The sequence below is a fragment of the Haplochromis burtoni genome, unplaced genomic scaffold, assembly GCF_018398535.1.
Source record: "Haplochromis burtoni strain Fernald_Lab_line unplaced genomic scaffold, NCSU_Asbu1 Contig_620, whole genome shotgun sequence".
NCBI lineage: Eukaryota > Metazoa > Chordata > Actinopteri > Cichliformes > Cichlidae > Haplochromis > Haplochromis burtoni.
In genome coordinates this window covers 13,346-24,290 of record NW_024582981.1, presented here as the reverse complement: position 1 = coordinate 24,290, position 10,945 = coordinate 13,346, and the positions used below count along the sequence as shown (strand labels likewise).

At 43.1% G+C, this 10,945-nt stretch overlaps 1 protein-coding gene across 2 annotated transcripts in view; it reads right to left on the bottom strand.

The window, feature by feature from the left end:
* The window catches only part of LOC102313856 (GON-4-like protein), a 17,424-nt gene extending 9,177 nt beyond the window's left edge, over positions 1 to 8,247 (bottom strand). The window contains exons 1-18 of one of the 2 annotated variants that reach the window (XM_042214850.1): positions 7,850 to 8,246; positions 7,287 to 7,485; positions 6,997 to 7,211; positions 6,586 to 6,660; positions 6,448 to 6,498; positions 6,248 to 6,301; positions 4,005 to 4,100; positions 3,830 to 3,922; positions 3,065 to 3,226; positions 2,757 to 2,967; positions 2,582 to 2,683; positions 2,128 to 2,168; positions 1,673 to 1,788; positions 1,167 to 1,347; positions 986 to 1,072; positions 733 to 910; positions 504 to 654; positions 258 to 405 (exon numbers count right to left, since the gene is read on the bottom strand). In XM_042214850.1, the coding sequence (XP_042070784.1) occupies positions 258 to 405; positions 504 to 654; positions 733 to 910; positions 986 to 1,072; positions 1,167 to 1,347; positions 1,673 to 1,788; positions 2,128 to 2,168; positions 2,582 to 2,683; positions 2,757 to 2,967; positions 3,065 to 3,226; positions 3,830 to 3,922; positions 4,005 to 4,100; positions 6,248 to 6,301; positions 6,448 to 6,498; positions 6,586 to 6,660; positions 6,997 to 7,211; positions 7,287 to 7,467 (2,142 nt within the window). In that variant the 5' untranslated portion in view covers positions 7,468 to 7,485; positions 7,850 to 8,246. Of the gene's footprint in view, positions 1 to 257; positions 406 to 503; positions 655 to 732; positions 911 to 985; positions 1,073 to 1,166; positions 1,348 to 1,672; positions 1,789 to 2,127; positions 2,169 to 2,581; positions 2,684 to 2,756; positions 2,968 to 3,064; positions 3,227 to 3,829; positions 3,923 to 4,004; positions 4,101 to 6,247; positions 6,302 to 6,447; positions 6,499 to 6,585; positions 6,661 to 6,996; positions 7,212 to 7,286 lie in introns of both variants that reach the window. The other variant, XM_042214849.1, reaches the window with a different exon arrangement.
* Between the last annotated feature and the right edge of the window lie 2,698 nt (positions 8,248 to 10,945).

Below are 10,945 nucleotides of genomic sequence, written 5' to 3'. Positions count from 1 at the left end.
ACTTAGCACTTTTAATTCTTATTTTTATGACTGTATGTTGCACTGAAGCACCGCAGCAATTTCCTAATGTTGTAAACCTGCTCAACATCTGGCAATAAACCCTTTCTGATTCTGATTCTGATTCTGAGATACTTCACAAACCAAAAAAATCTAATTAAAAAACATACATAATTTTCGCTTTCAAAAGGCCAGGTGCTTGGAAGGATGCAACCCATGAATTGGGACGCACCATGTATGTGTATGTATGTCTGCGTTACCTTGACAACGTTGTCAGGAAAACCTGGCCGGCAGCACTGCAGGATCCTTCGTCGAACCTGAACCAGAGATTTCCTCAGCAGGAACTGGGACACCAGTTTGGGTGGGTCACATGACCCTTCCATATTCCTGAGGCCGAGCACCAACAGACTGAAACACACACACACACACGCACACACACACACACACTAAGGGCATGGTGAAGGTTTTTCTCAGGCCTCTTTGTGTTACAGTGAGTGTGTGCTCACCAGTCCTCAGCCGGAGTGAAGGCTGCTGTTCTCCGGGGGCAGTACAGCGCGGGATCTAGGCTAGCACAAGGCAGCAGCTCCGGGTACATGAAGACGGGCCGTGTGGCAAAGAGCCAGGCAAGCTCAGCCGGCATGACGGGGAAGCAGCGCACTGTTAGCATGTAAAAACAAGTTTCAATCAAAGTTTCAAGTCGATCAATCAGGAAGCCCCGCCCCCACCTGTACTCACTCCGTCCCCGGGCATCACGGGGGCGAAGCTGTGGCCGGTAGCTGATGGGAGCCTGACGCAGCTCATCCAGCAGCTGCAGCGCCACCTGCAGGTTGGATGCTCTGAAGACACTACAGAAACCAGGAAGAGCCAACAAACCAATCAGCTCGGCCCGCTGCGCCAGCAGGTCTACCTCACACTGAAAGACAGGAAGTGAGCTTCAATGGGTGCATTAACAACAGGAAGTACATCACAACACATCCAGGTGAGTTACCAGGAACTGCCGGCAGGTCTCCGCTTCGCTGTGCAGTCTGGGCACAAGTGAGGTCAGCAGGTAAACCTGAGTAAGTAGCTGGACATGCTGAAAGAAAGACGACAGGTGAGTTCAGTTGCTGTTATCATGGTAAAAGCATGGTAACAGCTCTCAGCCGCCATGCTGAAAGAGTAGAGTTTACCTGTTGGAGCTGCTGCTGCAGGCATTTCCTCTGCTCAGCGTTCAACTTGTACACGATCAGCTCTGTGTGCGTGTCATGTGGCACTCCAGTCAGCTGTTTCCTTCTTATCAATGCCAGCTGCTGTTTCACCGTGCGCAGCTCTGCGATTGGTCCATCCTCAGCCTCATCATCAGGACACTCTCTGATGTGAAAACACACAGACAGTGATGTATCTGTGTGTGTGAGCATGTATTCATGTCTTTGTGGGGACCAAAAAATTGGAAGTTTACTATACTTGTGGGGACCAACAGCCCTCATGCGGACCAAAATCCCAGTACCTACAAGTTTGAAGGCCTTTTAGGGAATCAAAATGTGGTTTTAATGCCAGGGTTACAATTGTGTTATGGTTAGGTTAGGTTTAGGCATTCAGTTTTTGATGGTCAGGGTTCGTTGCTAGTGAAAGCATGTCAATTAGATGTCCCCACAATATATGAATACCCGACTGTGTGCGTGTGTTAGTTACACACCTGTCCTGCTGCTCCTCAGGTGTGTGGGTGTGAAATGTTTGTGCTTCCTCCTGTGGCTCTTCCTCTTCCTCATGGCCTTCATCATCCACTTCCTGTCCAGCCAGGTCCTCTTTCAGCTGAGACACACAGAAAGGTGAGGAGACAGGTGAGGAGACACTGAGGAGACAGGTGAGGAGACACTGAGGAGACAGGTGAAGAGACACTGAGGAGACAGGTGAAGAGACACTGAGGAGACAGGTGAAGAGACACTGAGGAGACAGGTGAAGAGACACTGAGGAGACAGGTGAAGAGACACTGAGGAGACAGGTGAAGAGACACTGAGGAGACAGGTGAAGAGACACTGAGGAGACAGGTGAAGAGACACTGAGGAGACAGGTGAAGAGACACTGAGGAGACAGGTGAAGAGACACTGAGGAGACAGGTGAAGAGACAGGTAACCTGAAGGTGTTTTATACCGTTTCAAAGAGCTCCTCCATTAGCTCGTTCACCTCCTTTTCTGAAGACATAAACACAAATTATCATTTTCAGCAGGTATTAATCACATTTATTGCTCACTTATGATACATTTAATATTGGCCAAGTGGATCAGCAAAAACTCTTGATGCTGCATGAGTGGTGTGTGTGTGTGTGTGTGTGTGTGTGTGTGTGTGTGTGTGTGTGTGTGTGTGTGGTGTGTGTGTGTGTGTGTAGACCGGAGGAGAGGAGAGGAAAAAAAAAATACAATAAAAAAAAATTTAAAATCCATGGACCTTTGATTGTTAGCCGCCCACTGATTACTGATTTCTCAGATATTACGGCTGATCACCTGAGGCACCCTCCCGAAGGTGTGCACGGAGTTTAAACAGATGACTGAGCAGCTCCTTTGTAAATGCAGGGACAATCTGAACACATGTGTGTTCGTGTACTTACTGGTGATGCGGACAGCCTTGTCATCACGGTAATCCTCTACATCGGGCTCGTCAATGTCAGCCAGGAAGTTGTACTCTGGATCATCCTCGTCATCACACTCCTCTGTCAGAAAAAGATTCCTGATCAGTTTGAGTCCAGTCAGAACTCGAATCCCTGCTCTGTTATGAACCCTCACCTTCATTGTCCATGTCTGAGCTCATCAGCCCTCTCAGCCAATCGGTCCACTCCCTGTCCTCGTGGGTGGAGCTAGAGTCGTACATATCAGGTGTGATGTCAGGAGCTTGGAGTTCTGCCTCCAGCCGGCCCAGCGGGACATCCCTGAGAGGACGTTTGGACCGAGTCCGAGACGCCATGAGACCGGCCTCATCCTCCGACTCAGACAGAGGCTGACGACACAGAGATGATCCATAATGATCTGTCGCTTTGATCTATATCGTTATCGTATATTGATGCATCACATGACCAGATTGTCTCCATGGTTACCTGATAGGGCTCCATACAAACAGCCAGCTCCTCCTCCACAGCATGAAGCTTCTCCAGGAAGGTCCTGTCAGTCACAGGTTTAGGAAGTGGAACTTTGGGGGGAGGGGGCGGGCCCATGGAAACAGACCTTGCCCTCACAAGTCTGGACCGACTCCGCGACTTCTGATAGGATGGAAGACAGGAAGCAGGCTTTAAAGTTTAGGTAGGCCAGGGCTCTCCAGCTCCAGTCCTCGAGAGCTACTGTGCTGCAGCTTTTAGATGCATCCCTACTCCAACACAGTTGAATCAAATGGTTGAGCTACTTCTTCAACTGCCATCAAGTTTGGCAAAGCCCTTAATTTGATTCAGGTGTGTTGGACCAAGAATGCATCTAACATTTGCAGGACAGAAGCTCTCAAGGACTGGAGTTTGAGACCCCTGAGGTAGACAGTGTCCCATTCACAGGTTTAGAAAAAAGTAAAATCAGAGCTTTTAGGGAAATCAGCAAATAAAAACAATGTTTTATACTCAGGTTTCATAAACCGGTGTGTTTAAAACTGCGGAATATTCCTGTTTTCACTCAAATCTCCATGTTTTACCATTAGATCAACAGAAATAATTTGATCAGTAGTTTTGTCATTTGGTCATCAATAAAGTTTTTGAATTTGTTCATTTCTAACAAGCTGACGTTTGAGGGACCAGCCAAACACTGATTGTTTCACACATTTTCACTTCTAAAGCTCTGACTGATCAGCAGACTGACAGCGATGATCACACTCTGAGGACCTGCCATGGGCTGGAGCTGTCCTCCTCAGCTCGGGGCAGCCGAGTCCCTCGAGGAGACGAAGCTGTGCTCTCCATGTCACTCTCCTGGAACGTCTACACAGACACACAACCAATGACAAATCAGTAGCCAGTCATCATCAACATCACAGCACGCTGCAGACGCTTGGAGCCTCACGTCTTCAGCCGTCTCGTCCTCCTCCTCCTCCTCGGGATGGTACTCGTCATCAGAGGAGTCTTCCTCAGCCAGAGGGATGTCGACAAACTGCGGAGCCTGAAGACAGACACATGTAGCTGAAACTTCATTGACACTGTAATTCCACACAGAAAACAAAGGAGGTCACACACATCCTACAGCGTTAGTCTCAGCGTTCAGCAGAGAAATAAGAATCACATTTTATGACTACTACAAAAACACTAGAGTTGGAGAAAAAAGGACTTTAAAATGCCTCTTTTTTTACTTTTAATTATTTTTAAATTGCTAACCTGCTTTAAAACTGTTCATACTCTGACTAAAAGTCAGGTCAGATATACACTACCAGTTAAAAGTTTGGACACACCTTGTCATTTAATGGTTTTGCTTATTTGAACTACTTTCTACATTGTAACTGCAAACTGAAGATATCAAATATATAAAGCAGGATATATAGAAATGTAGCAAAACAAAATAAATAACTCTAAATATGCCTTATAGTTTAGATTCCAGAAAGTTAGACACAAACTTTGTTGACAGCGCTGCAAACCCTTGGCATTCTCTCAATGAGCTTCACGAGTAGTCACCTGAAATAGTTTTCACCACAGGTGAGCCTTTTCAGGGTTCATTTGTGACATTTATTATCTTCTTACAACCGATGGTCCCCAACTGTGTTATTGTGCACAAGTCAGGTTGGTACTCAGCGGACATAACTATTTGACAACTATTAGAATTCATATAAGGGCAAGAACCGATCAGCTAAGTAAAGAGAAGCGACAGTCCATCATTACTTTAAGAGTTGAAGGTCAGTCACTCTGGAAAATTGCTAACATTTTGAATGTGTCCCCAAGTGCAGTGGCAAAAACCACGAAACCCTACGATGAAACTGGCACACACAACGACCGCTGCTGAGGATAAATTCATCCGAGTCACCAGCCTTAGAAATCGCAAGTTAACAGCACCTCAGATTAGAGTCCAGGATAAATGCCACATAGAGTTCCAGTAGCAGACACATCTGTACATCAACTGCTCAGAGGAGACTACGTGAATCAGGCCTTTATGGTCAAATAGCTGCTAAGAAACTACTACTAAGAAAAAGCAACAAGCAGAAGAGATTTGTTTGGGCCAAGAAATACAAGGAATGGACATCAGATCAGTGGAAATCTGTGCTTTGTTCTGATAAGTCTAAATTTGAGATCTTTGGTTCCACCCGCCGTGTCTTTCTCATCCGACACAGAAAAGGTGAACGAATGGTCTCCACATGCATTGTTCCAATCGTAAAACATGGAGGAAGAGGAGTGATGTGTGTGAGGTGGGGGTGCTTTGCTGGTGACACTGTTGGAGATTTATTCAAAATTGAAGGCACACATGGCTACCACAGCATCCTGCAGCGACATGCCACCCGATCCGGTTTATGTTTAGTTCGACTACCATTTATTTTTCAACAGGACAATGACACCAAACACACCTCCAGGCTGTGTTGGGGCTATTTGACCAAGATGGAGAGTGATGGAGTGCTGCGCCATGGCCTGACCTCCGCAGTCACCCGCCTTAAGCCCAATCGAGATAGTTTGGGACAAGATGGATCACAGAGTGAAGGCAAAACGGCCAATAAGTGCTCAATATCTCTGGGAACTCCTTCAAGACTGTTGGAAAACCATTTCAGATGACCTCATGAGGCTCATCAAGAGAAAATGAAGAAAGGTATAAAAGCAGTTTGTATATTTTTACAAAATCATCAAGAACAGTTAAAAATATATATTTTTAAAAATACTAACATTAAAAATTAAAACAATTACATAATCTACTTAAAAAAAAGAAAAAAATACAAACTCATTTTTTAAATTTTATGTTAGTTTCAAATGTTTTTAATATCTAGAGATGTAACTAAAATAAAATAAGAATTTTAAATCTGAATTGTTTAACATTTAAGAACTGAATTAATGTGTAATTGAATTAATTTGATGGCTATTTCTCCAAATTAAATAAATGAAAAATGCCAATGAAAAATTTAAAATGATTAAAAAAAAAACACTTTACGGTGTTAAAAATTGAATTCAAGTCAAATGCTGACAAAATGCCATTAAAAGCTTTTACGTCATTTTAAAACATTTCGAAAAAAAATGCAGGGATTCAAATGTTTTTCAGATCATTTTAAAAAGTTACACTTAACTGAAGACTTTATAAAGATTGCAGTCAGGATTTCAGGTTTGACCTTTGACCTTTACCTTGACGATGTCACTGGTTTTCTTGATGGGCGAGATGGTCCAGGTTGGAATCACCTGACAGAAAACAAAAAGTTCAGAGTGCTGTGCTGTGCTGTGCTGTGCTGTGCTGTGCTGTGCTGTGTGTGTGTGTGTGTGTGTGTGTGTGTGTGTGTGTGTGTGTGTGTGTGTGTGTGTGTGTTGGCTGCTGTCAGTGGACTCACTACGCCTTTCTCCACCACCTCCTTCAGCTTAGATCGAGTCATTTTGGGCTCCTGCAGAAAAGAAAGAAAGTCTGTAAGCAGGGTCAGGACTCACGTGATGGCAGTGAATGATTGATTTTGATTGGATGATAGACTCACAAATGGAGGGACAGCCTCAGTCTCATTAATGGCAGCTTTCATCATGGCCACCACATGCTCATTGGTGATCACTTCCTGTGGGTCAAAGGCCAACGTTTAAACTGTAAGTTTCCCATATTCTTGTTGAAAGCCTTTGAGTTTGTTACACTTCATATCTTTAAAAGAGCTCAGAGTAACCTCAGAGAACTGAATATACTAAAGACTGTCAAAGACTGACAGTATTCTTTAATAAGCCGTTACCATCTAACAGGCATCCTACTCCAAGTCATTAAAGGGTAAGTCACATGACACTTCATGGACAAATACTTCAAATTAAACTGCTTCAAAGACAGTAGGCTTAAAAACCTGAATTCAATCAAAAATCGTGATCACACCCTCTCCCTCTCCAGGCGTGTGGGTGGAGGCACTCACGTGGATGATGTTTTTCACGTTCACTGTGGTCAGGTTGTGCTGTTTGGACTTTGTCTCCAGTGACTGATCCAGCTGTCTGTCAATCTCCACCTCCACTCCTGCCTCCTCCTCGCTCTCTGAGGCCCCATCCCTTGGCTCCTCCTCCTCAGCCAGTTTCCTCTTCCTCCTTCTGCCGGCCTTCTTCTTGGCAGCCTTCATCTCCTCCTGGCTGTCCTCTGATGGAGAGATCGGTCCATCAGAGACACGGGTCCTCACAAAGCCACCAGCGTATGTGCATGTGTGTGCATTACCCATTGTGATGACGAGTCTGGAGTCAGTGGTGTCTTCCTCCGCCAGCTGGTAACGCTGCTGCTCCTCCTCCTTCTCCTGTAGCAAAGCATCATGGGAGGCGAACTGCAGCAGTGTAGTAGCAGTGACGGCAGGAGCTGGGCCGGACAGGCTGAGTTTAAGACACTTTCGGCCCGAGTTCATCGTGCAGAAACATGACCTCTGAAACAGTGACATCAGACTCAAACAACTTATACAGATGAGAATAAAAAGTATTGAAGGGACACCCAAGCTGTAACTCCCGCCCCTCAGCAGGCTTCCAAGAGTTGACCAATCACAGCAAACAAGATCAGAAGATTAATAACAGTTCTTTTTGAACTGAGCCTCAGAAGGAGACCCTGGTGCAGGCAAGCAGGGTGGACCTCCTTTAGCAAATCTAAAAGGTTAGCTGCTTCTGTTCGCAGCTCCTGTCGGTGTGAACATGCTGTTAAAGACCGAGAGACATGAGACCTGAACCAGCAGAGGAATGGGCAGACAAGGAACCAGTAACCACCGTGGTAAACTACCTGAATTCACCTGCGTTTACCTGTTTTAGCCGCTTCGGCTCTTCGTCCCGCCTCCCGCCGGCTAGCTGCTAACGTTAGCCCCAGAGGTCCGTGGGCCGCGAGGGTGATCCAGCTCAAGAGTGCACGGGGCAGCAGGCCTTCTTGTCCGTTCTCGGTACCCACACGATAACGGGCATGGTCTGGTGCAGCACAGACTAACTTACCGCCACAACGTCAGACGAGTCTGCCTCCAAAAACTACATTTCCGGCGCCCTCACTGTGACGTATGGAGCGGCGTAATTTTCCTTCTTCTTCTTCAGTTTCATGGCGGTTGGCAAACAAATTCTAGGTGCATTAGCGCCACGTACTAGATTGTAATTTTTATCAGAACCTACAGTACCACCGTTATTTTCTTATTAAAATTCCTGTCTCTTTCAAAAATGTAAAAATATCAGCAAAAAACTATGCTCCCCGAGTCTCTTTGAAATAATTCCCTTCTCCTTAAATTATTCTTGTTCTTATGAATGTAACAAGTGTCACCTGGCAGTTTGCTGCTCTCTGCCAGGTGATTAGCAGAGGAGCTTTGAAAAGGTAGTGGGTGTGAGGGGCGAGGTTAGCGCTCTTCTGTGGGAAATTCCAGAGGTGATTAACTCACTCGGGTGCGAGTGGGTATATAGTTCGGCAAGAAACTTTTACCATTTTGTTTGGATCAATTATTATTGTAGGTGCCCGTTTTTAATGCGTGTTGTTGGACTTTTTTAGTTTCGAGTTTTAATGGAGGAATTGATCAAGCTAGATCGACTGCGCGCAGGGAAACTGATCAATATTGTAGGTATATTGAGTGTTTGTTTTAGCTTCATGATTTTGAATGGTTTATAAAATTGTTATTTTATTGGGTAATATTTTAATTGATAATGTTGTTTGTTTTTCAGCTGTGCTGTCTCTGCTGTCCTTTTTTTCGTTCTTTTGATTGATTTGTAATTTTGTTTTGGTTAGTCCGTCCAGCCGTAAAGGCGGTTATTGATTGAGAGTAGTTGTGTAAGGGCGGACTAACCTTTTTTGTTTTTTTTTTGTTTGTGCCACTTCCCTTTATCTCCCAGATTGCAGGTCATGCATAGCGCTGATTCCCAGCTGTGCTGAGACCCGAATTATGTGCAGTGCGTGCCCACGAATTGATTGCAGTGTCGCTAAACGGGTGTGAGGCAAGGGGCGGATCTAGAGAAATTTTCTTAGGGTGGCATGAGGGTGGCAAAGAAATAAATGGGGTGGCAAAATCAAAGCCTTTTTTTCCCCCAAACACATATGCAGGTGGTTACATATGGTTAAAATGAATTCAAATGCAGTAAGTATACACGTTTTTCATATAAATATAGTCTATAACTTAATTATTGTCTGTAGCCCACATAATTACACACTTTAGTTACATAAAACATGTGAGTTTTGATGTTATGTACTGTATAGCCTGTATAATAAATAAATATGTAGCCCAATAAGTATAAAATCCAGAAAGCTACACAACATGGGGCGGTTCATTTACAAACACAAGTCTAACTTAAGTTTCACACTGTTTTTTGTTAGAAAACAATCACATTGTTACAGCTTAAATTACACAAAATGTCAGAAATCTGCACTGTCATGAACAAAAATTTAAACCTAATTTTTCATGATTTGTTGGATTAACCCACTGAGGTCTGAAATACAACCGGCCATTTTTGACTCCTTTTGAGTTTACGTTTGTATTTCACCCTCAAATTGTTTCATTTTATTTTTTTCCCCTTGCCTCGTTTGGTATCTTTCTTTTCAGCTCAACTGAATTTAGCTGTTTTTTTCACTGACATACTGCATTAGTATTACTGATCTGAAATCACACAAAGAACTTAAAATCCTAGTAGTATTTCTTTACTGTAAAAAAACCAGACATGTTGAGTAAATTTTTATAACTTGAAATGCAAATATAAAATGTACATTTTGTAAACATAAACAACTATTTATCTAAAAATGCAGCCAATACACCTGCCGTTTTTTTTTTTTTTGTACAACCATTTAAAAATATTACTAAAACTAAAATGAGAGAACAATCAGGTGTTGCAATAAGATGCCCCACAAATGATGTGTGCCAGTAAAAAAAAAGTTGCACCAAAAGACAGAGAGAACAGCACAGGGATAAACCTGCAGGCCTGACAACAGGAGGTGTATCACTCCGCTGGTTTTCTACTTAGTGACAGTGTTTACGTTGCAAATGTGCCTTTGTGACATTCATTAGTGCCCTCACTGACACACAAAACAAAACAACGACTACACAACAGAACAACTACACAAGACAACACACTTGTACACTCTACACTAAACGTCACAAATCTCCCACATCTAAAAACTCGCTCGCTTGCTCGCTCTCTCAGTCTTGCTCTCTGTCTCGCTGCCGTTACGGTCACTCCCAAAACTCTCCCCTCTTCCTAAACAACCAAATCCCACGTGTTGACTTTTTTTTAAATTGGTCGACATGGTACATTTTTTTGTTTTCGTATTCCACTCTCCATGTTCCAGATCCTCCATTTGGAGAGTTGTCCATTTCTGTGAGTTCATCATAGGTCTGACAGATTAAAGACCTCACAGGAAAAGGTTGTTAACTCCACTTCATGGAAATGCATATGTGTTTCAATTTTATCTTATATAACGGTGCTTATTAGAATTTTAGTTTAAAAATAAAGAAATAAAAAATAAACATGAAACATGCTAGCTGACTAGACTAAAATTAAGAAACACTCAAATTAAATCTGAGAACTGTTTAATCTCAAAAACGCTAAACCAAAGCATTTATTTATCACATTCTTCAATAATGAATCATGATGCTGTGCAGTACCTCACATGATCCATTGTCAACATTACAGGTTATATTCCAAATAGTCAACAACAAAGAAATATACTGAAAATAAACCAATATATTACGAAAACATGTTACTACACAAGATGTGGGCATATTATTAAAATAAGGCAAGGCAAATTTATTTGTATAGCACAATTCAACAACAAGGTGATTCAAAGTGCTTTACAGAGACATTAGAAACAAAAACAAATAAAAAGTATGATTTAAAATTGATTAAAACAAGCAAACAAACTAACTAAACACACACATTTCA